The sequence below is a fragment of the Ceratosolen solmsi genome, unplaced genomic scaffold (genome assembly GCF_000503995.2).
Source record: "Ceratosolen solmsi marchali unplaced genomic scaffold, CerSol_1.0 scaffold2, whole genome shotgun sequence".
NCBI classification, from domain to species: domain Eukaryota; kingdom Metazoa; phylum Arthropoda; class Insecta; order Hymenoptera; family Agaonidae; genus Ceratosolen; species Ceratosolen solmsi.
Window position 1 is genome coordinate 6,117,871 of NW_011948422.1, and position 25,357 is coordinate 6,143,227.

Here is a 25,357-nt window from a genome sequence, read left to right on the forward strand (position 1 = left end):
GAGCGTCGTTTAACATTAATGTCCTCTGACAATATTCTCGATGACATTCAAATTTACAAATAAATATAGCCCCATCGATAACTATCGATAGCTTTCGGAAACAATCATTTTTGTTTTTCAAGAATATGTTATACTGTTTTACAAACAGTGACTATTTCAGTAGAAAGGTTGATGATAATTTAGTTAATTTAGTGTGTTCGTTAAGCAATTTGTTACAAGACTGACGCTACAATCAAGCAATACTTGTCACAAGAATTTTTTAGTGCCATTTTTGTTATGCATCGAATAGTGTATGCACTATTGAACCGTATAAACGATCGATAAAATAGGATTAATGTATATATTGTACAGGTCAGTTTAATGGTCTTGGTATAAAATATAAATATAAGATGTTTTATCTATTTGAATTTCAATACCTCAACAATTGTCCTTATGCTACAACACCAAAGTTACTTAAATTGTGTATATTCTACTGATATAGTTATTTATTATTTCATATTTTCATTGTATAATTTAAAGTGTACATACAATGGTGTATAAATATATATTTGATATTTTTGTTGTACAATAAATTAAATATGCCTTTTAATAAAAAGATTTTTATATGTTAAAGTATACATACGATTATTTCATTTAAGTTATTAAATTATTATTTTTCTTAAATTGTCGTATAAGGATTGGGGTTCGATATCCATAATGTGTTATTATATACCACATATGTAACGTTATATTATTGTATCTACAATAGAATTGAAGCGAATAACAATCTGTTTGACACAAAAGAATATAAGATTATGAGCTTTCGAATTGATTAATTTTTCATTTTGCTACGAAACTGTAATTATCTTCGAAATTTGCAAGTTCTAGCTTTTTATTTAATGTACAAAGATATTATTTGGTAAAATTACGAAATTTTTATAAATTTATAAAATTAAAAAATGAATAAGAACAAGATATTTGAATAAGGACAATTTTAATATAAAAATTAAAAAGGATAAGAATATTGAACGAATATAAACGACTTTTGTGTACTTAAAATATCTGTCGATCATAAGATTATTCCATAAGTAAATAACTTTTTAATGTGCATAAAATAACATGATATAAGGAAACTTTTAATGATATACATAAGCGAAATGAATGTTTGGTTTTCTTTTTTATAATTTTTTTTTTTTTTTTTTTTTTTTTTTTTTTTTTTTTTTTGACAATAAACTTAACAATTAGTTTTAACAAAAAGTAGTTACAATTATAAAAAAGTAAAATCGTCAAATTACCACTAATGGTGATTTTAAAACGTTTTTCCAATAAATGCGTCAACACTGACTGTATTATAATTCACAAAAACTTTTTAACATCTGTTGACCGCGGGAAATATAAAATTAAGACGCATATTTCGAATGCGCTTGTGCAACAACGTAAGTTCATTATAAGAAGAAATGACCAAATGTCAAATAGCAGCCGATCGATCAACATATTGTTCTTGACGCCCGTGTCGACTATTAGTTACTAACAGTCACAAGCTTCAGTAAGAATTAATTCATGCGTGCATTTTATTATTATTATAGGCTGCTGATCATTGGAGACTAAATAAATTTTGAGAAAATTTATAGATTTTAGTAGAGAGAATTATTTCATCTAACCTATAAAAAATGGACGATACCTTTTTGCAGGATGAAGGGCCGAATTTTGACAGGGTTACTTTGGAAATTAAACACGAAAGCAACGAATTTCTGAATTCACAAAGTAGGTTTCCATGATTTAAATATAAAATAGAAATTATTATTGTTTTTAAACATGTTTTTCCAAATTTCTTGTTCTTTGTCATTGTATATAGATCTAAAAGATAAAAAAAATTCAATCGATAGTACTTCAAAAGGGGCTTCTGCGATTAAAGTTGTTAGTATTCCCTATACTCGAATTGACTGTCATACCTTTTTTTCCTCTAGAAATGAAGTCGTAGAAAGAGCTCTTGCGGATTGCCAAAGAGATCTCCTCAGTTGTAGCGAGGAAGATGAATTAATTGGAACATGGCTTTTGACTGAGTATATAAACTTTTATTATTTTAAAAGTAGCACGAGCTTAATAAAAATAAGTAATTTTCTAGAGAAATGTTAGATGCATGTGTAAATAGAAATAGTTATTAAACTTTAGATATCGAGTGATACAGAATATTGTTAAATAAATTAACAAATTTATATCAATGAATATAATAAATCATTTTGTGATTAATTTAAACATTATAATAGTAAAAACTCCTGTCTAAAACAGCCTTAAAATAAGTATACTTAATACAGAATAAAGTAAAATATTTGAATTAATATTTTTATTGTGAAATTGTCTATAAAATATTAGAATGGTATTTAAAAATTTTGTCTTATATTACACATGGGCTTGTCACCACTTAATGGTACAGACTTTTGTTATTTAAAGCAAATGGATAAACGAGTAAATGCGATGGTCATCTGCTTCTTATAAAAACAGATTAGTTATAATTGTTCAATTTTTTAATAATAAAATGACAAATATTTCAAATTAATTCCAAAAATATTTATATGTTTTTTAGAATAAGTTTATGGGATACAGAGAAGGAAAGACTTATTCTGTTAACGAAAACCGTTCTTTATTCAGTGAAATATGATTTGATATCATTGAAGATTTTAGAGTATGATCGAGTATGTTTATCTGAAGTTGATACGTTAATAGCGGGAGAACTTATTTATCCAGCAACATCATTATTACCGTAAATATTTCTGATTGTCATAATAGCTTTGAATTTCACGTACTACTAACCATCATTGTGTCGTTAATATTATAACCATTTTTTTTTTTTGTTAAATACTATTATGCTTAGCCGCTTAAATGGGTTGGCAGAAGGTGTTTCTTCTCTTATTCACAGTGCTGTACATCAAGAATGGTCTTCATTTACTTCATTATCAGGCACTACTGAGTTTGAACCTAGGTACCTTTACTTGTTATCGTATTTCAGATGTTGGTTGTTTCATTATCATTATTCATTCTTCATTATCTCTATTAAAAATGATTTTTCAGTTTTATTAGATTTTTACTATTCAGCATTCAATGATTGGAAAAGAAATATTTTTGTTATCGTATTTGAATTTTTTATTATTTAATATTTGCTTTTATATTCATTGTTTTAATTTGCGTTTCGTTTTTTCGTTTTTTCGTTTTTTCGTTTTTTCGTTTCTTTCGTTTTTTCGTTTTTTCGTTTTTTCGTTTTAGAAATTAAGAAATTTCTTAATTGTCTTGGATTTTGATTTTGATTTTGATTTTGCAAATTAAAGATATTTTTTATAATTTGTCATAAAAAATTAATATTGAATCCATGTAGGAGTAGAAATATGTTTGGTATGAGATTAATGTGGAATAAAGGTCAGCCATTGTCTATGGATAAAAAGTGGAATCCCTTTGCTAAAAATATACCATGGTGTACATTCACAAGTCATCCTCTTTATTTTCACACAGGTATATATAATATTTCTTATTGTTAATAATTGTTAAGCAATTAAAAGATTTATTTATATAAGAAAATGATTTGTAAGGAAATTTAAAGTATGAATTATAATTTAAAGTATTTTTTTATGACTTAATACTGTTAATATGAACTGTCATCAATGAAACTTGATTAATGATTGATTTATACATTTCTTCTATTAATCTATTTAATCTATTATTATATTAATATCTTTTGATATTGTCTAATAAAAATAACAATAATATTTAACCCTTTTAAATTCTTTTCTTTATTTAATATAGATATTAAACATAGAAATAACTTTATTTCAGGACCAGATTCTAATAAAACTAAATACGATGTACGCGCTCTACATTCAGCACTCAGTGATTTATTATCTGAACATTGTCACAAGCTTGAAAATCCTATTATTATAGAAAATTATATTGGCATTGGGTCATTAATGCATAACCGTATTGGTTTAGGTTTTTTTAAAATTCGCGGTAAAATTAGCTTCTGAATATCTGTCGTAAAATACAACGAGTCTATATTAAGGGCCAACTTCTATTTTTAATATTATTGTAAAATTCTATATTTTAGAATATCCTTAATTATAGGACTTAGGAAACAAAATGGTTTTAGAACGTAAGCAACTAATTAGTTTTATAAAGGTTTATGCCTTTTACCATGTATTGAAAGTTGGTGCAGTCATACTGCTTTATCTTTTATGGGTAACCGTAAAAGATTATTTTAAACATCTCTTTTAGATAATCATCTAGGCAATGGTTACAGCGATTCGTTCGTCATCAGTTAACTCACAAATCATAAGAATTGTATTATTAGTTTAGAATGTTAAATGCAACAGGTATATTAAATCCTGCACATTTTCTCTGCTCTAACAGTAGGAATGATTTACTCGATACAATTTTTAAAAATATTATAAAAATACTTTAATTAATATAATAACGATTAAAACGCTTGGTGTGATGTTAATTATTTCATTTTATTTTCTATACCTTTGTATTTTTTCACTTTGTAAATTAACGTACGATTTGCAATATTGTATTTTTCAAGAAATATTTATTTTACAAATCTTAGTAAGTACTTTAAAGTAATTAATATATGAAATATTTATTATTCTTCAATTAATAACTGGAATTCTTATGACTTTAATTAAGGACTGTAATTGGGTCAATTAATTTCAATAATTGGTTCTTTCTTGCAGAAAAATATACCATTATGCTCAGTGACGATGAATTAATTCTGGCGATAAGATGAAAATATTCTTTTTCCAACGATTCTTAGTATTTATAGTTGGATTTGTAATTGGTTTCATAACTGTGCTTTTATACGAATGCATTGATTATATTTTTGCATCACCTAGATTTTATAACGATTTATCAAAAAGCAAATTGACCGCTGTTCAGCATTGGCCACAAAATGCAGAAAATTATAAGCTATGGCGTCAAAATCAAAATATTTTAATCTCAAAAGTTGACCTTGATTTTTCCATTTATGGTAAACAGTCTCGTGAAAAATATAGTAAGTAGTTATTAAATTATTTTCAATTATATGCTATTATGAAGAACCTTATTGTATTAGTAAAAAGTAGATCAAGATTTGTTTATTTGTCTTGCTCAATTCAAGTATAATTCCAAATGAACTAATATTGCATTTACAAATAAAATATAATAAAAATATAGTTATTCTATTTCTATCTAAAATATAAAAATAGAATTTTCTTTTATCTTTCCATTAGAAAATGATACGATCATTTTAGAATCAGAATGGTTGAGGAACAAAGTTCCTATCGCTTGTATTGTATTCGTGGAAAAACTGAAACTTGCATCTACAATCAGAGATACTTGGGGAAAGCACTGCAATCATCTTCTATTTTTTTCGCAACACCTCATTGACGTTAATTTATCTGTGATCAATTTAGGAATAAAATATACCTCTTCCTGGCAGTTACTCTGCGAAGTAATGAATTACATTTGGAGCAGGCGTAATGAAATTTTATTACATTGGACTATTTTTGTTAAAGACGACACTATCGTGATTCCAGAGAACTTGCGCTATATGATAGCTCCGCTTAATTTTAGAGAACCATATTACCTGGGGCACGCTGTCGTCCTTTGGGGTCTACCTTACAACGTAGCTCAAGCTGGATACGTACTTAGTTATGAAGTATTAAGCAGACTTATGAAAATATTTGATACTTCTAAAAAATGTGCTGCTGGTGGAAAATATTGGAAAAAAGAAGATTATTACTTAGGTATAGTATACATAAAAATTTATAAGGTTCCATATTAATAATTATTTTTATAATTACAGGCATAGAAATATTAAATTGTCAATAAAATAAGGATGTTTTGTTTTTAATGGTTAATAAAGAAAAGCTGATGAGTTTAATTTTTAACAGAGTATCCAAACAAGTTTGTTATTATTATTGTTATTATTTTAGGAAAGCACCTTATGTCTCTTGGTATTCATCCATTGGATACAAGGGATTCTGAGAAAAGGGCAACTTTTCATGGATTTTCATTAAATACGTTGCAATGGGGACTTGCCAGACCTGGAAGTTATTATACTAAAGCCCTTTATCAACCTGGACTAGAATGCTGTTCAAACCAGACAATTACATTTAATATTAGGGAGGTTGATCAAATGCGAACGATAAGTTATATATTATATAGATTACGTATTTTTGAGAATGGAATATACGGAAATAGACCAGCGTCAACACCAATTCCAGAAAATGAGGTAATTGAACTTTCAATTAATATTTCAATTAACTTTTGAAAATGAAAAACTTCATTAAAGTATAATCAATAAAAAATATTATATTGTATGTTTTAATTTACGTTTTCGTAACTTCAGGTGTGGAGATCAGCATTACGCGAAGAATTTAATTTAACTGTTGTAAAAGAAATTTCGAGCGAAGAATATTTCAAAATATGGCGAGAAAAATACTCCGAGCCTGAGCACTTCATAGCAATGAAATTTCGAAAAATGCCCAAAGCAATAAAATCATTCATGGACATTTATGAATTACAAACAAAAACATCGAAACCATTATTGTTAAATTAGTATAATATGTACTGCGAACAGTTTTATCTAATTGTTAGATTATTTTTATATACGAAAAGTAAATAAATTATTATTTGTATAAATTTCTATCCAATGTTATGTTTTGATTATTAAAAAATTTTACAAAAAATATATATCGTTTTTAGCATTCCTTATTTTAAGATTATTCATACTTTTTACAAAGAGATAATAGTTCTTTGTATTCATTGTGTTCTTGATGATAAAAAAAAAAAAAAAAAAAAAAAAAAAAAAAAAAAATTAACCTCACTGTAAGGTTATATTCTTTAATTATTAGAAGTAAATTTATCTTATCAAGTTCCTAGAGGTTTTGAGTATGTTGAGCAAAAATAGTAATTTCTGATTTATATTGGGTATTAATAATTCAAAATACTCAAACTTGCATTTTTAATTTATATAGTGAAACAAGATTTTTATGTTAAACATTTGGAGCACAATATAAAATAAAATAATAGCTTGCCATTTAGATAATTTCAACTAAACTTCAAGAAATTCGATAATTTACTTAACTACTTTAATTTGAATAAAGTGATATTTATTTCATTGTTTTAATTTATACATCCGAATTACCTAGCTGTAATTATAGTAAAATTATAAATAACTTATGCTTTTGTATAAATTAAAAATATATATTAATAGTTAATATACTAAGATTAATAAGTGCTGTATTGACTATATTAGTATAATACGTTCGTTAGAATTGTTTGTTAAAATTATTTCAGAACTATAAAAATTATTGTTATAATATTAACTGTAATAATTCTCTAGTAATAAAGTATACTGTATTTCAAAATATATCGAAGAGATTTGTCAAGTATATATATCACAAATTGCTGAATTTCGAAATTTTATTACTTAAAGGATGTTTACAGCGTAATTTAAAACTAATTCAATATAATATAATATCTTTGTATGTATTTAAATAGCATTTATGCTAAAATATTTGTACAAAAGGTATTTAATTTCTAACCGAAGCATCTATTTGCCAGTTGTGCAATAATCATGTTTATTATATGTTTCGATTTTTTGTAAAACGATAGTTAAAATTATACTTTCAGAATTCTTGTATATTTTTTTTATCATATAAAATATTGCTTTACACATGAAATTACAGAAATTGTATTATATAATCCAACAATTTAATGAATTTCATGCAAATTTAATTTCGTAATCACAAATTTCATGCAAATTTAATTTCGTAATCACAAATTTCATGGTAAAAATTTGTAAGATCATATTTTTATAATTTTATTACAATAAATTTATGTAATAGATCTTCTAGGGGTTGTTTTTTTGTTTGTTTTTTTTTTTGTTTTTCATTAAAAGAAAGTTTGTGATAGAACGTCAATTAAATACAATATATTTATATTTCATTAATCGTTAATGATGGTTCATTAGAATTCTTATAATCTTCGTTAATCATAATATCTATGATATTTTTTTACATATTTTAATTATCTTAAGACAATATACTTTACCATTAACATAAAGTGTTACTTTTAACATGACTCGGATGAAAACAATTTTAACAATTTATTTCTTATTTAATTTACTTAAGCTTAGCAACTGTGATATTAATAAGCTATGAATTATTAAAAAAAAAATTTTTTTTCAATCTCCACGTTAAACAGGTTAAACGAATTTTTACTTATTATAAACCAAGAAGAGTTTAATCGAGACAAAGAGATTGAATTTAATAATTTCAATAAACAATTCTAATTTTCATAAGTAATAGAAGTTTTATCGATTCTAAAATTTAAACAATAGCAAAAATATAATCTATCTGTTGTAACGGATATATTATAGTTTGTCGAACCCGTCTTATAACAGTTTCCAAAATCGTAATTTCCGTATCCTGTTGATTGCGTACTAATTAACGTCTCTCGAAAAGTTTTGCGGTGAATAGAGATTTCTCGTCTCCTGCACATGCTCCAATTTTTTTCTGCTAACTAATAATTATGTACGAGTTCCATGGACAAGTCAAATATATCAGTATGAAATAACCCAGATTTATTATCAGTATTTCCCGCAAAAAAATCGGACGTATAAATTCACATTCACCGTCGATTTTTCGCCAGTGAATGCAAAAAAGTCAATAAGCTCTTTTAACGAAGAAAATGGAATCCTAATTTATAATTTTATAATTATAAAGACGAATATACTTTATTATGTCGCGAACCTTACTTATTACGCACGTTTTTATATGCATAATTTTTATCAATAAAATTGTTGTTTCTGAGGGCTATTTTCATTCGGAACGTAGATCGGAAACGTAAGATATTTAATCATTTCCTTACTAAATCTTCTAATGCAGTTAACAATAACATTTATTGCCATAGAATTATACACTTTGTTTAGTATTATATCACCCCCCCCCCTCCACACACACACACACACACACACGCACGCACGCACGCGCGCGCGCGCGCGCACATTAGTTTTATAATTCAATAATTTTAAGAGAAATAAGAATACCAATTGATTCTTCAATTGTGAAACAAACTTTGTGAAACATAGACATTTTAGATTTCAAATTGACATTTATTTTAATTACTTCAATTCAGGCATAGGAGGCATAAAACATCATCAAGATTAACAAGTAAGGAGATTGCCAATGGCGAAGCTTGTGTGATACCACCTGATCCTCCAATCAATGGCTATATCAACTGTGTATCAAGCAGGTATTATTGTTATTGTTAACTATTTGATTAAAATTCTGAATTCAAAAGTCAACATTGACAGAAAATAATAAATAACATAATCCGAAAAGAATAACGATAGTAATGGCAATGATAGGTGGTTAATTAGTAATCGTTGATGAATTTACGTTAAGCATCTTTTAAAGCTTTCGCGTTCTATGGTCATAAAACAATGATCCATTAATGCTAATTGCTAATTGGCATTAAGTATTTAGCACGATCAAATGTTTTAAATCTACTGTATAATGTAATTTAATATAAATATAACGATACAAATGCTTATGAATACTTTTTATTTGCCGGAACATATAAACCAATGCATATCGTAATATCAATGTAAAAGCGCATGTTATCATTAAATATAATGCTTACAGTAATTGTCTTGCAAATTGTAATGAGCTGTATCGATTTCCAAATGGAGAAGAGCAGCTCGCGATAGAATGTCATAATGATTTGTGGCGAGTTTTGGGCGCTGATTACGATTCTATTCCACACTGCGAACGTAAGTTAAGACGTCAATTTATGTTCATTTTTATATTAAGAATTTTTAAATACTAATTTTTTTTTTTTTCTTTTTTTTTTTTTTTTCGTCATAAATATCCATTAGCTCGACCTAGTGTATTTTTTGTCTCCTCTAATATTCACGAAATTCAAGTAAAGGAATAGAATAAATCGTGTAAAGAACATCAAATTAATTTAAGCAGTAAATATAGTTTAAAAATAAAAGATTATACGAATCTGATCATTTGCATATGCATTAGCAACTAAATAACAAATAAGCTCGTATTGAGTGATTAATGGCGTTAATCTTGAGATAGATCGAGCGACTGTAAATTGTAATAATTATGAAATTACATATAATAAAAAATAACTATATACGTATGTGCAATGAATGATTAATTGTAACGCTATAATGATTACAATTTTCGTATTATTTTCGTATTATTTTCGTATTATTTTTGTATTATTTTTGTATTATTTTTGTATTATTTTCGTATTATTTTTGTATTATTTTCAATATAGATTCGTTATTTCTCGTTCTCCAGTTTCGCAAACTATCGTTACTCCACTCAATAAATGCTCGATATAGGCATTAATTGATATATTTGGGAATAAAAAGAGAAAGCAGAATGATCTTGATATGTTTAATAAATCAAATTATATTGACACAGATTAGCACGTATAACGAATGTATATTATTTTGTAGCCGTTTGTCTGCCCGAATGTCAAAACAATGGGATTTGCGTCGGGCCCAATCAATGCAATTGCCCGGAAAACTTTTCCGGACCCCAGTGCCAATTCGAAAACAAACCCTGTTTGAATTTACCACCGCTAATTGCCAATGCTCAAAGAAAGTGCACCTCGAAGTAAAGAATTTTATCTACTCGATTCGTCATTAATGTGCGCATACTTTTCTTAACTGAATTTTTGCAGAGCATGTACGATAAGCTGCCTGAACCATTTCGTATTTCCCGACGGCTCGTCGGTCGCCAATCTACTATGCAAACACGGAAATTGGGAGCCAACGAGAAACGACTGGGTTTCCATTCCCAACTGCCAACGTATACAAACAATCACCCGCTCATTAATTATCTCATTTGACGTTACTTTCGCTAATCGATCTTTGCTTTCTAGCCGTCTGCGATCCGCCTTGTCAAAATCAGGGGATCTGCCTATCTCTCGACACCTGCCAGTGCCCCCAAGAATTTCGCGGACCGCAGTGCCAATATCGTTAGTATAATTTCAATCGTTAAAAGTAGAGAGTAGAGAGATATTGTATTTAATGGGGTCGAGAGACACCATTGAACTTCTCCGCCGGGAATAAAGTAAGGAACGAGCGCAGGTGAGGAGGCGTGCGGGGACGCGAAGCTGGGCTTCAACGGCGCCTACCACTGCGGCAGCCTCGACGAGCATTCGTACGGTTGCGAGCTGAGCTGCCCGGCGGGTCTGAGCTTCGAGTTCACCCCGGCACCGAGATACGTGTGTCGATACGAGTTTGGAGTGTACGAGCCCCAGCCGGTGCCGCGCTGTCTCGACTCATACGGCAACGACCAGGGCGCTTACGAGCGCGTCTCCAATTACACCTGGAGCATGCAGGCCAGCAGTGGCTACGAGACGTCAAAGTTAAACTCCCTACTGGTGGGCGGATACTCGGGCAGCTACGCCGATGCCAGCGCTAGTAGCAGTGGCGATGGAAGTAGCAGTGCGAGCAGGAGCAGTAATTACGGCGGTGGTGGAGCTGCATGGGGGAGTAGCAGTAGTAGTAGCAGCAGCAGCAGTAGTAGCAGCAGCAGTAGCAGCAGTAGTAGCAGCAGTAGCAGTAGCAGTAGCAGTAGCAGTAGCAGTAGCAGTAGCAGTGATGGTGCTGGATGGAATGGCCTTGGTAATGGCATCAACGATGCCGCATGGGGCGAAAGTAACAGTGGCGGTGGCAGTGGCTTCGAGTCATATACGAAGAACCATAATGATGCCGGAGACGTGGAGATGGTCGACACACTTATCGTTAACAACGAGAACGTCGTTCGGCACGAGCTTGACAGCAATGTCGAGTGGAAACCCGAGCCGGGCTCCTGCTTCACCTGGGCCGGCACTCACTACAAGACCTTCGATGGCCTGATTTACAGCTTCGGTAAGGGGGTAACGTTAGCCGAAGTCTTCGTACGGACGCATTTTAAGGCCCGACCGCGAGGTCGTCATCGCTCGACAATGCCGTGCTTCGTTAAGCTTCGGTCAAGCTCTTCTTGTATACACGAGCATTTTTATAAGAGATCAAATCAGAGTTCGTTAATTCGTGTGGAGAGAGAAACTTTTTTACAAGGCAATATATGGCCTTACCAATCTCCTTAAAAGAATTCAATATCGGAATTTTTATTTTTTTTTTTTTTTTTTTTTTTTTTTTTAAATTTTTTTTTACTTAATAGCCTATAAAGAGCTTTTTTTAATATCGACTGTTTGTAGAGCTAATTAACTTCGCCCAGCCAATCGCTAAAAGCAGCTTAAAATTTGCAATTGCAAGTCCATGCTTATCGCTTAGTGCGCAAAACGTTTTGACCATTGAAAGGCGAAGAAAAAAATGGGTGGAAGGGAGATAAAGTCAATGAGCTCGCGGTTAAGATAAAAGAGGATGAGGGGGGGGGGTGAGAGATCGATTTACATCTCCTCGGATGGGGCAGTTGTAATAAAGGAAAACGAATGATTGCCGGTCGTAGAGAGTGTCTGCGCATATACGCTGCTGAAGGAGACGCGCGATGGACTATTTACGGTGAGCGTGCAAAACGACCCGGGTTGCAAGGGCGGCAACTACTCCGGCGGCTCCTCCCATTGTCCGCGCCACGTCTGCATCTACATCCAGGGTAAGGAGTATACGCTGTCGGTGGGCGAGACCGGACTGCCCGAGTTCCGTAGTGGGGGCAAGAAGCTCTCGGTACCGACGCAACTGGCGCACCTGCGCGTGGAGCCGATCGCGGGTGGACAGTCCCTCGTCGCTCACCTCGACCTCGTCGGCCTGACAATCAGATGGGACGGGGCGACGATGCTTCAGCTCGAGGTTGCCGAGTCGCTCTGGAATAGAACCGCCGGTCTCTGCGGTACGCTCAACGGCCACCGCGACGACGACCTGGGGCCGACGATGAAAGTTAAACATCTGGCCAACGAATGGAAGATCAATGACATCGGAGGTACGACCTTCCTCCTGTCATTACTTATTTCATTATAATACGAATTTCTAAGTTGACTCGCCAATGCTCATCTTAGTTAAAGCGTAACATCAATTACGCTTCATGGAGCCTCGATGATTTATGGTATCAATTTTCAAACACCATAGTCGTTGAAAAATTGTAAATTATCAAATTTTTGCGACCATAATTTCAAGCTAAATTATTTTTATTTTATTTTTTTCCCAAAATATCGCACAACGATCCGATTAATAATTTTCATTACTGTATCTTTAATTAAAAATATTGCAGTTTATAAAAAACGAATTTTAACATACAAATTTTCTGTCGCTTATAAATAGTTGTACAAATACCGACCGTAGAATAAAAAACCGAAACGCTTATAATTGAATCATAAAACCTTATTAACGAGGATAGAAGTTATTGCATGACTCGATTGATGGAAAGCTGCATCGAACATTTAAATAAGGGCTGCCCCTAAAAGCAAGTCCTTTATTAAAACTCAATTTTAGAAAAGTGCGAGGAGCGGCCAAATTACGAGCACGCCTGCGCATCGAACGACGAGAAAAATCAAGGGGCGAAAGAATTTTGCTCGAAACTGTTATCTGACTCGAGGTACAAAAGTTGCGACAAACACATCGATCCCGCGGAATTCGAGGCCACTTGTCAATGGGACTACTGCTTCTGTGGAGATGGCGAGCGAGAGAAATGTGCGTGCGAAACGATGGCCGTTTACGTGCGCCAGTGTGCCCACAAAGGAATCGTTTCCGCATCCGGATGGCGAGATACCAATGTTTGCCGTAAGTACTTTTGACTACTAATTACACAACAAATCTGTATTTTGAAGTTTTAATACGTTTCCACTTGATCGACAACAGCCCATAATCTCCCATTATTTTTCATAACTCGTAGGAAAGCTTGCCGAAATATTCGGCAAAATTTTTAACTTTACTACTACTTACTACTACTACTACTACTATTATTATTATTATTATTATTATTATTATTATTATTATTATTATTATTATTTTGCGCAGAAGATTGACGCAACATTACATACATTTTACTTTAACAATTAAATGGACAATGAAATTCGTAGTCTACTCGATCATTCGATTCAAATAAATATGTTTAGAATTACACTAAAGAAAAAATTAAAATAAAAGACAAAAAAAAAGAAAGGAAAAAAAAATTTACACTAAACTACTCTAGGAGTTATGTGGGAGAAACGTGCGGACAAGTGGAAGGGATATCGCAGTAATTAAATATTTAACACATGTGTTTATGCTCTATATTGCTCTTTTTAATATTACGTTTATTTTACAACTACAGTAATGATTATTTGGTGACGATGATATGAATTGAGCTCTTGTAATTTATTTCAAGCATTATTGTCAATGACTCGAGGATGTTTGCTAGAACTGTGACCGATTGAAGTTTGAATGATTTGAGTGGAGAGGGCGAGTGATACAGCACCTTAAGCCTGAGTTGTTGCAGATCCTCCATGGATTCCATGGAGGATGATGACGGAACGTTGACGAGATACGTCGAGCTTCTTCACCAGATTCTCTGTTGCGAACGTAATTTCAGAGCCTCTATGGATTAGAAAACGAGCTTGTAATTTCGTCGATGCTGAGCTCATTTTAGCCAGGGCAGTGGCCAACAGGGTTGTTAACGATGATGGTATTCCTCATTTGGAGGCTGACGTTGAGCTGTGATTTATTTTGATTGTTTTTGAATATGACTCATCATGCAGTAGGGTATGGTGTCGTCTTTTACACTTGATGCAATTATATTTGCTCTTGCATGGTTGCTTTGGATGACATCTGAGGCAGATGTAACACAGGTGCCGTTTGCTCGCGAAAGCCCTTCTTTTTGATATGGTCATTTCTTTGAACATTGGGCATCCGGTCAACCAGTGTTCTTGATAGCAATAGTTGCATGTCGCGCTCCGTTTTTGCACTTCTTGTGAGCCCTTCTCATCGGTCTTCATCACGGACGAGTGATGGGCCTTTATTGGCCTCTTTTTTTGCGCATGATACAGAGCCGGACGACTAGGTTTCGGGGATTGTTTATTATTTTCCACAGTCATTACTCGAGACATCAGGAACGCTTTGAGTTTCTCGAACTTGGGGTACGAGGTTGAGTCACTGATTGAGTTGTCCCGTTGGTCTCGTGTATGCTGGCTGAGTCTTTGAACCAACTGAAGAACAATTATGCAATCCGAGAGATCAGTTTTGAGATGTAACTGATGTAAGTCTTTTAGCAAGTCATTTGTATCACTGATTACGTCTTCGATAAATTGTGCCTCATCTTCCACTGGTGATGAGTTAGAGAGAAAGTCGTTAAGATTAGATTGGATTATTTCTTGGGATTTCTCATATCGTTTTGTTAGCTTTTCCCATGCCAGCGCAAGAGAGTCATTTTGAAATGGAAAACTTTCAATGATATTGCCTGCTGAGCCTTCCAGTGATATTCGGAGATAATAGAGTTTTTGCACTTCACTGAGCTTTGGGTTCTTCAGGATTATTGATTCAAATAAGTCCCGGAAACTAGGCCATGCTAAAAAAATGCCTGAAAATTTCGGAATTGGGACATCAGGAAGGCAGCTCGTTTCATTTGCTTGTCCCATCGTAGGCGATATCTCTTCATCCTTTGTGGTTTTTAATGTTGATTTATCAAATTCGTTAAATAGCCTGGCGATGGCTATTTTCGCTTGCGAGTAACACTTGATTTCTTCTCCTTGCGCGTCCTTCGAAAAGTAATCATGATTTGATAATGCTGACGGACATATTTTCTCAAGATGGTTATGTTCCTTCATAAATGTCTTGTGTAGTTCGTCAATCAGGTCCCTAATGCATAGGACCTTATCATTGGATGTCTCTAAATGAGGCGTCGGGAGTCCTCGAGTTAGTTCCCTCATGGCTGTAATGCGACTCCACTGGCCCTGAGCTTTCAATATGTATATCGCGGATAATCGCTCTTTCATGGCGCTAAGGTTTATGCGTTGTTTCCGTTGTTGATTGATAGTCACCGCAGGATTTGTACCTGCCCTTGTTTGCTTATTCTTCTTGTGATTTTGCATTTTTCTTATTCGTTATGTAGTATTAGAGAAGAATAACAGTGGAGTACTTACAGTGTTGCGGAGATTTAATTACGTCTGTATGTATACGTATAATAGAAACTGCAGTGTTGCGATGCTGTATGATCTGAGAGTGCAGTTGCACGTTCGGTGGTCGTATGAATGCTGAAGGAATACAATGATCTCCACTAGTCCGGCTCGAAGGGCCAAAAATGCTTAGAATTAGACAAAGACCCAATCGGATGGAATGGTGGGAGAAAAAGGTCTGCTTTCCGTGCTTGGTTTTTCGTTTATTTTACAACTACACTAATGATTCTTTGTTGATGATGACATTAATTGAGCTCTTGTAGTTCCGTGGAGAGGTCGTAAAGCTCTTACCGCTTCTTCGAGTAATGCCACGTGGTGGTGAATTTGCAACTGCTTTGTATTCTTGGGGCACGAGCGTCTCTTGTTAGTATAAGATTTGCGTGTACCCTTTGTATCGGCCTTGATCCTTGAAGTATGCTCGCTGATACAAGATCATTGAGAAACCTTGAATTGAAATTGGTGGCTATGGCCATTGAGTTGCGATGCGGTTGCACAAAGACTCGACTGCCGACTGTGCTGAGGGAGCTTCCTTCCTCCTTAAGAACTTCAGCTTGAGTTCGAGACTGAATAAATCTTGTGATGATCTTCCTTAAATACATTCCGCTGAACATGGTGTCCACTTAGCAACGCCTACTCTCGTGGCATCTCCAATCGGAGCTCTTACGACTTCGGGATCTCTACATCGAGCGCTCTTGCCGCTCTCCAGTAGTGCCTCTAGCGGCAGCGCTTGCAATCAGGGAGCTCAGTCTTCTCTTCGACTTCTCGCCAAGAGGAGCTCCTGACTGAAATGTCCTTGGAGCGGCTTTAAAGCGCATTTAAAGCGGCAGCCTGGCTAGACTTGACAACAGTAGATACGAGTGTGTACCGTTAGATTAAAAATTTTGCGTGTAACAACTATTCTCAGATGCCTAATAAGCTCGATTTTCCAAAAGTCTAACGACTTGCTTTACAGATGTTCAATTAACTTTATTGGGCTAATTAGATACGTCGGTATTAATAAATTTTGCCATTTGATGAGTCGATGCTCAATCAACGGTCCGTGAATGAAGTCTAATTAAAGCTCGTGCCGAATGTCTAGCCGCTCTAAGATAAAATCTTACAGACGGCCAATGCGCCTAAGAACGGATTATTGACTAATGCACGTGGTACACAGCGGTGTCCAATAATTAATCGAGACCAAGCCCCCGTAAGCCCATTAATTAACGCTTTAATAATATACGATTACAGCATTGGAGTGCAGTGACGGCAAGATTTACATGAACTGCGGTCCGAAGATCCAGCCGTCCTGCGGCTCCGACCACGCGGACCATGAGCAGGTAGACGTCGCAGACGCCACAGACTGCGAGGAGGGCTGTTTCTGCCCGGCCGGGACTGTCCTCCACGAAGGTCGTTGCGCCGTTCCCGAGGAGTGTCCCTGCCGACTACGCGGCAAGTCCTTCGCCCCGGGTTCGAGTGTACCCAAGGACTGCAATACGTGTGTGTGCACGTCCGGACGCTGGATATGCAGCGAGGCTAAGTGCGCCGCGAGATGCTCGGCCGTCGGCGATCCTCACTACACGACCTTCGACGGCAAGAGATACGACTTCATGGGCAAGTGCACGTACTACCTCGTTAAGGGCGAGGACTACTGCATCGAAGCCGAGAACGCCGTCTGCACCAGTGCCATTTCACAGGTGCTCGAGCGTCCAACTAATATCGCTTAGTACTTTCCTTGGCTTTTACCCTTCCTCTCGCCTGCCTCGCTGTTACACGGGACGAGGATTTTTTTTTGTGCCTTTGAAGGAGTTGAAAGTCACAAAACGCCATGGAGGGTCACGCTAAGCTATTAACCACAAAAATAGTCCATTATAAATATTAAATGAAAAATTCAATCTGCAATTCATCCCCTCATTTTCCCCCAATAATATACGTGCATTGCCATGGATTAAAAAAAAAAAAAAAAAAAAAAAAAAAAAAAAAAAAAAAAAAAAAAAAAAAAAAAAAAAAAAAAAAAAAAATGTTTGTAGGCATATAAGGATATACTCCATCAGCAGGTTTCCTCTAACAATAATAATTGTGTAGATAATGGGTTTCACTCCGACGTTCCAAGATGGCGATCCTTCGTGCACCAAGGAAGTGACTATTCGTTTGAACGACACGGCTATAAAGTTAAAGCAGAATCGGCAAATTTTTGTCAACGGGGAGGATGTAACGAAGCTGCCGAGCCTCGTAGGTGGCGCGAGTATTCGCATCGCCAGTAGTATTTTTATTCGCGTCGAGCTACCCAACGGCCTAGAAATCCTGTGGGACGGGGTCTCTCGAGTGTACATCAATGCACCAGCTGACTTCCGAGGTACGTTTAACGATATTATTCACGATTTCTCACCATTTACATTGAACTATATATAAATTTGTATATCTATCAAATAAATATAAGATAAAATTCGAGCACAATTGACTTGTTTATTATTGTTTTGTTTATTTCTCGAAATATCCGCAATTCGTAACTTAAGTGAATATTCGTTGCTTCCCCAGGGAATACAAAGGGCTTGTGCGGAACATTCACATCAAATCAAAAAGATGATTTCTTAACGCCAGACGGAGACGTAGAGCAAACCGTGCCAGCCTTTGCCAACAAATGGAAAACAAAGGAGCAGTGCGACGACGTGAAAAAAGAATCCGATCATCCATGCGACTTGAATCCCCAGAAACGAGCCGCTGCTGAGAATTATTGTTCTGCTTTAAAAAAAAAATTGTTCCTAGGTACGACAATTTCATTAAAGTTACTCGGAACTTAATCAAGAGGCAATTTAATGAAATTCAATACAATTTACCGATCATTCAAATTCCAACAAATGTCTGAAAAAAATGTATTTTCATTTGATATTTCAACGCGTGACATATAATAGTAATATATAAAATAGCACGAAGTTTCGCATGTAAAATCAAAATGTTCCTCGGGTATTTAATAAATGTTGACGATGAGCGTTGCAGATTGTCACTGGCACGTCGATCCTGAGCCCTTCTACAAGGATTGCCTCTACGATATGTGCGCGTGCGAGGCAAACGTCGAAAGGTGTCTATGTCCGACGCTGTCCGCCTACGCCAAGGAATGCGCGACCCTCGGTGTGGTAATTCCATGGCGCAATGAGATCGTCGAGTGCCGCATCCACTGCCCCGGTGATCAGGAATATCAGATGTGCGGCAACAGCTGCACCAGGTATCCTTCTTTTATTTTTTCTTTTTTCTTTTTAAGTTAATTTAATAGCTTAGCCAGCTTTAATAATCAAATGAAAAGTAAAAAAAAAAAAAAAAAATAAGAAAATCTGCCAAGCATAATATCGGTTGATTATGGAGCAATTAGTCGCAAGATCAATCGTTAACTTGAATTTGATTATCTCTCGTCTCTTCTATTCAAATAAGATTTCAATTTTACTGCATAAAATGATCGTTAACTCATCGACAATTTCATTTTGTTTGTTTGTTTGTTTGTTTGTTTGTTTGTTTGTGCGGGCGCGCGCCCATAAATTATTGTATTAATAAATCTTTATTCAATAATTAATTATTATTAATTAGTAAAAACTATAAAAATACAATGCCAAGCCAATGCATAATTATTACAAATAAATGTTAAATGGTAATTGAAGAATAACTTTAAGCAAATTTCCTTAGATCCTGTGCTGATATAACTTTCCATCGCAAATGCAACGAGGAATGTGTAGAGGGCTGTAATTGTCCCAAAGGATATACTCTGGATGCCAATGGTGAATGTATTCTCATTGGCCAGTGTCCTTGTGTCCACGCCGGGTTAGAGTTTTTATCCGGTTACAGAGAAGTAAGACCAGGAACCAAGAGCCAAGAACTTTGCACTTGCGCAGGTGATTTCTTAATACGTTTCGTTAGCGAATGGCAAAATATCGTACGATCCTTAAAGCATTAAATTAAATGAAATATTTAAAACCTTTATAAGATATGCTCATCAGTTTGTTGAAAGTTTAAATTAAGGAAATTTAAGCAAAGATAACCGAGTGCAAAATAGTATCGTTAATAATACTCATAAATAGGCCAACCTATCCGGTAAATATCCCCATTATTAAACGAATCAACGATGTGGCAGGTGGCATATGGAACTGCCATGCAGCAACAACCGAGGACATTCGGAAGTATCCTCCGATAGACCAGCTGAAGAGTACGTGTAGCGCGATAAAGCACCAAGAGGTGACGACTTGCGAGCCCGTGGAGCCACGCACCTGCCGGAACATGCGTCGGACCTTGGAACAGAGTCCGGCGATCTGTCGCCCCGGATGCGTGTGCAAGCCCGGCTACGTCCTCGACGCCTCGAGCGGCGAGTGCGTCCAAGAGTCCCAGTGCCCTTGCTACCATGGTGGTAGGAGTTTCAGCGAAGGTGCTCTCATGCAGGAGGACTGCAACAGCTGTCGATGCAGCGCCGGCAAATGGAACTGTACCGATATCACGTGTCCGGGTACTGAGCTTATTATGCCTTAGACTTGTGACTGCTTAGTCGCGATATCCTTAATATTATTAATTTTGTATGCCCTAATATTACGAAGGACATTTTTTTTTTTTTTGTTTTTTTTTTGTTTTTAATTTTGATTTATTTTTGATTTTTTTTTTTTTTTTTTTTTTTTTTTTTTTCATTATAACATGGACATTCATTGACACATGCGCGTATGAAAAGCATTTGAGAAGCCATGTATTGAGAATGTTAAAATATTTCAAAATCTATTTGACATGTCGTTGTTGATCTTTTGTTCCGAAGGCATATGTTCCGTCTGGGGAGATTCGCACTTTAAGACGTTCGACGACCGATCTTTCGACTTCCAAGGCACCTGTGACTACGTCCTCGCAAAAGGGAAACTAAGCGACGACGAGTGTTTTGAGGTGTCTATTCGTAATGTCGCCTGTGGCACGACAGGAGTTACTTGCTCGAAATCGCTGACTTTGATCATTGGACAAACTAACGCAGCTAATCAGGAAAGCATAACCCTGACGCGCGGCAAACCCTTGACCGCCGAAACTTTCAAAGGTCTTGGTAAGAATGCATTACATCTAACATAGACGTAATTGCTTGAAATATAAATTGAAATAATTGCGGATTAAATAAAGTTTTCGACGAACAATTTTTTTTTTTTGTAATATACATTGTTTCATTATCGGCTTTATTCTGTCTTGGCATGTTGTATTAAAGTTTGAAAGGCATTTAATAAAATGAATAGAGAAAAAAGATAGTGAAGAGTAGAAATTTTGAAGTCGTTTTTAAATAAACATTGCCGCTTATTTTCATATAAAACTTATTCAATCAACCATTTCAATATAATTTTATAATTTTATCATTTTATAAAAATAACTTTTATGCATTCTTTTTAGATAAGAAAACTTTGATTAAAAATTGGATAAAAAATTAATTGAAAATTCTTACGAGAACCTATTGATCTAAAAGAAATATAAATGGTTTACTTATCTCTCTCTCTCTCTCTCTCTCTCTCTCTCTCTCTCCCTCTTTCTCTCTCACCAGCCCAAAAACCATGTCAAACTAAGTAATACAATTGCGCACAAAAAGCGTTAAAAAGGTAAAAAAGCGTTTGTTGCCTAATCGCAGAGAGGATAGTTCTGAGGCGCGCGGGCCTGTTTGCATTCCTGGACGTGCCGGACCTTGGCCTGGTCGTGCAGTGGGACGAGGGTACGCGCGTGTACTTGCGCCTCGATCCGCACTGGAAGGGTCGCACGCGCGGTCTCTGTGGCGACTTCAACGACAATGCCGCTGACGACTTCAAAACGCCCGCGGGTGGCGTCTCCGAGGCCTCGGCCAAGCTCTTCGGTGACTCCTGGAAGTTGAACGAGTTGTGCGCCGAGCCAGCGGACGCCCCTGCCGACACCTGCGCCCTTCGCCCGGAACGCAAACTCTGGGCCACCCAGCGCTGTCACGTCCTCAAGTCTACGTTGTTCGAGCCCTGTCACCTCGAACTCGCCCCCGACGACTACATCGAGAGATGCATCTACGACACCTGCGGCTGCGACGATGGCGGAGACTGCGAATGTCTCTGCACCGCCATCGCCGCCTACGCCCACGAATGCAACGCACGCGGTGTGCCCATTCAGGTATACGCACACACGCACACGCGCACGCACACGCACACGCGCACGCACACGCACACACGTACACGCGCACGCACACGTACACGCGCACGCACACGCACACGCACACGCACGCACACATATATATATATATATATATTTATTTCTCTCTCTCTCTCTCTCTCTCTCTCTCTCTCTCTCTTGTTTGCGCGCACGCAACCTCCTTTCGATTATTTGCTGCCAATACTATATAAATATAAGTCGAAAATATAACTCTAAGACTAATTGCTTTTGAATTTTATTGAAAATATTTATAACAACTTTTCAATGGCCGGTTTTCAGTGGCGTAGTCAGAAGCTTTGCCCGATGCAATGCGACCAGTCCTGCTCATCGTACTCGCCCTGCCTCTCGACTTGCCCAAGAGAAACTTGCGAAAACCTGGCCACTCGCGAGGATTCGTTGCACTTTTGCAAGCAGGACACGTGCATCGAGGGCTGCCTGCCCGAGTCCTGCCCCGACGGCCAAGTCTACCGAAATGGCTCCTACGGAGAGTGTTTGCCCCGGCTCCAGTGCAAGACACCCTGTGCCACCATCGACGGGGTCGACTTCTTCGAGGGCGACAGAGTGAAGGGAGACGATTGCCACTCATGCTTCTGCAGCAGGGCCAAGCTCGTCTGTAACGGAGAACCTTGCGCCCCCGTTACCATAACCACGACTCCCAGTATCGTTTCCATAACGGATACTCTCGAGATGAAGTAAGTTCGGATGTGCCCGCTCGACTCTTGTATTAGCATCTACTCGGAACCTATTCACGATGCTCTCCCTCTCTCTCTCTCTCTCTCTCTCTCTCTCTCTCTCTCTCTCTCTCTCTGTCTCTCTCTCTCTCACTCTCTCCACTCACTTTTTATTATCAATTAATGAGAATTGTACAAGAATTACATAATTCTCGTCGTACAATATTTTCTTTAAAAATTTCAAAATATTTCACCTGGACTTTCATTATTCTTGAATATCATCGACATATAATAACAACAACGCGTCAATGTCATCAACGAATGATTTATGAATTATTTATCTTATTAAACATTAATACTACATTTATTATGGAAAATTTTATGCTATAAGGTTGTTGTATATTAGAGATTAAAGGAGCTCTTGAGAGCAATTTTACTAAAAGTATCTCTCGCTCAATTGGTTTTATCTCGTTAAATTGACGAATGTTATTGTTATGATGCATTTATAGCGAACAAACGAAGAAATGTACGAGTGGCTGGACAAAATGGTTAAATAGGAACATACCAAAAGATCAAGGAATTCGTAGTGAAATCGAAGAATTGCCCACTATCATTGAAATGTTGAACGACGAAGGATCGCCGGCATGCCAGAAAGACAAAATGGCTGACATCAAATGCCAAACTACTCATACGAAGATATCGTATAAGGAGGTGCGTTCATATTTATCTTTTAGTTTTCGATCAATTGATTATAAGTACTTCGGAAAGTATAATATTTCCGGTTTGATATGATTGAGATTGGGATTCGGCTTGCGCATGCCACTACCTCGTAATTCTTATAAGCGTGATTTTTGCGTATTAAACGATAGGAAATAATGCGTAATGATGTTATTATTATTTCACACGAGGTAATCCTTAGCAAAAGGGATATCGATGGCAGTCTCTACTACCGCAACGTGAATATGAATATGAAGCAATACGAACAATCTTGAAAAAAAAAAAAAAAAGTAAAACAAATACAAACTCAAATATCAAAAAATTTTTTCTACATATTCTTTAAGAACATTCTTCTTATTTATTTTATAGAATTGTAATATAATATAATAAATGTGAATAAATGTGATGCTCTTTAAGTGCTTCTATCCTTAAATCATAAAAACGTCTTAAATATGTTAACTGTTATTAAATTGCAGTTAGAAAAATATTTCCTCCATTAAAGTATTACTTGACCTCATCAATTACGCACAATATCCATACTAAAGTTGGTCGGACATTTACGAATCCAAGGTTGGGCTGAACGTGGAGTGCAGCGTAAGTAACGGCTTGATGTGTGAGCCATCGATCGAGCTGAATCAGACGTGTCCTGATTTTGAGATCAGTGTCCTTTGCCAATGCGAGGAGGAGCCAGTGACAACGGGACCGATCGACCTGTGCAAGCTTAACGAGCCCTACCGGATCGAGCCAACCAACTGCCAGGAGTTCCTCCAGTGCGGCCCGGGTCTCAATGGCAACGAGTGGGTGAGAAAGACCTGCGGACCCGACATGATGTTCAATGTGAAGCTACAAGTCTGCGACTGGCCGGCCAATGTCCTTGTTTCAAGACCCGAATGTCAGGGCACTGAGATAAACACGAGCATTGTGAATAATACGCAAGACGTTCGCAATGAAGATGATCGGAAAGGTGATTGCTCCGAACGATGCTTATCTTCCGTTTGATGGATAAGTCTCATTTAAAGAGAAAACAACCAATTTTCGTTATTCATATAAATTGTATAGCAAGAGTTGGTTAATAAACAAATTACATTGCAAGGACTTGGAACGTATGATACGTAATTTTAAATGGCAGTGCGATTTGGTCGCAATAGCATGGATTTTAACTACTGTTTGGTTAATATTAACCAAAAAAATAATGCCTGAATGAATAAAATAAGAGAAGTATTATAATACATGAATAATAAATTTTATATATATAACAAAATATGGGACATTATCTTTTATAAAATAACTCGATAGTATTCATATATTGCATTCTCAGATAATGCTGATTTTACGTTTTAGTCAGATTAGAATTCGTACAATATCGTTACTTAAGATAAATATGGAAGATAAGGATACGTAATAAGTAATATTGGATAATTGTTCAATTTCATAATTAAATATTTGTTTTTTACAGACAAAGCATTAAACTTCTTACGTATAAGACCTATAAGAACCGCCACAAATTTATACAGTAAATTAAATATCATAATATATTTTTTGACCCTCAAAGTTGAAAAATTTTACGAAAAATATTGTTTTCTACATTATTTTCAATGAATGTTCAGTGAAGGCAGTACATGCCACTTGTATTTACAAATAATCATATTAACATTTAAATAAACTTAGTCATTCCCTCGAAAATACCGGTTGCTCGCTGGCTCAGCTCA

The 25,357-nt window shown here is 35.6% G+C and overlaps 3 protein-coding genes across 6 annotated transcripts in view; all 3 read left to right on the top strand.

Moving 5' to 3' along the window:
- The first annotated feature begins 1,279 nt into the window (after nt 1–1,279).
- LOC105361911 (tumor protein p63-regulated gene 1-like protein) lies at nt 1,280–4,451 on the top strand. 4 transcript variants are annotated; one of them, XM_011499217.1, is made up of 7 exons: nt 1,280–1,525; nt 1,611–1,743; nt 1,835–2,042; nt 2,564–2,740; nt 2,852–2,959; nt 3,350–3,483; nt 3,805–4,451. In XM_011499217.1, exons 2-7 carry the CDS (start codon nt 1,650–1,652, stop codon nt 3,990–3,992), a joined length of 909 nt encoding a protein of 302 aa, XP_011497519.1. In that variant the 5' UTR covers nt 1,280–1,525; nt 1,611–1,649; the 3' UTR covers nt 3,993–4,451. The 4 variants fall into 4 exon arrangements, with proteins under 4 accessions (XP_011497519.1, XP_011497518.1, XP_011497520.1 ...); XM_011499216.1 differs by having other exon boundaries at nt 1,280–1,743; XM_011499218.1 differs by having other exon boundaries at nt 1,280–1,743; nt 2,897–2,959.
- On the top strand, nt 4,264–6,752 carry LOC105362043 (C1GALT1-specific chaperone 1). Its single transcript, XM_011499368.1, has 6 exons — nt 4,264–4,337; nt 4,698–5,002; nt 5,208–5,747; nt 5,937–6,235; nt 6,353–6,536; nt 6,709–6,752. The coding sequence occupies exons 2-6, from the start codon at nt 4,747–4,749 to the stop codon at nt 6,750–6,752; spliced, it is 1,323 nt and encodes a 440-aa protein (XP_011497670.1). The 5' UTR covers nt 4,264–4,337; nt 4,698–4,746.
- A 1,995-nt stretch (nt 6,753–8,747) lies between these two features.
- Hml (hemolectin) overlaps nt 8,748–25,357 on the top strand; it is a 31,216-nt gene continuing 14,606 nt past the window's right edge. Inside the window, 21 exon segments of the mRNA XM_011499369.1 lie at nt 8,748–8,852; nt 9,145–9,261; nt 9,654–9,781; nt 10,487–10,646; nt 10,714–10,841; nt 10,915–11,010; nt 11,123–11,530; nt 11,615–11,908; nt 12,489–12,956; nt 13,466–13,753; nt 17,350–17,795; nt 18,184–18,454; nt 18,637–18,864; nt 19,096–19,321; nt 19,774–19,979; nt 20,219–20,584; nt 20,882–21,154; nt 21,722–22,221; nt 22,540–22,952; nt 23,441–23,642; nt 24,219–24,612. Of these exon segments, the coding sequence (XP_011497671.1) occupies nt 8,749–8,852; nt 9,145–9,261; nt 9,654–9,781; nt 10,487–10,646; nt 10,714–10,841; nt 10,915–11,010; nt 11,123–11,530; nt 11,615–11,908; nt 12,489–12,956; nt 13,466–13,753; nt 17,350–17,795; nt 18,184–18,454; nt 18,637–18,864; nt 19,096–19,321; nt 19,774–19,979; nt 20,219–20,584; nt 20,882–21,154; nt 21,722–22,221; nt 22,540–22,952; nt 23,441–23,642; nt 24,219–24,612 (5,716 nt within the window). The 5' untranslated portion in view covers nt 8,748.

Coding starts and splice junctions, on each gene's coding strand:
- LOC105361911 (XM_011499216.1), top strand. CDS start 1,650: ATGGACGATACCTTTTTGCAGGATGAAGGGCCGAATTTTGACAGGGTT. Junction 2,960..3,349: donor ACTACTGAGTTTGAACCTAG/GTACCTTTACTT, acceptor GAATCCATGTAG/GAGTAGAAATATGTTTGGTA. Junction 3,484..3,804: donor TCCTCTTTATTTTCACACAG/GTATATATAATA, acceptor ACTTTATTTCAG/GACCAGATTCTAATAAAACT.
- LOC105362043 (XM_011499368.1), top strand. CDS start 4,747: ATGAAAATATTCTTTTTCCAACGATTCTTAGTATTTATAGTTGGATTT. Junction 5,748..5,936: donor AAAAGAAGATTATTACTTAG/GTATAGTATACA, acceptor TTATTATTTTAG/GAAAGCACCTTATGTCTCTT. Junction 6,537..6,708: donor TTATGAATTACAAACAAAAA/CATCGAAACCAT, acceptor TATCGTTTTTAG/CATTCCTTATTTTAAGATTA.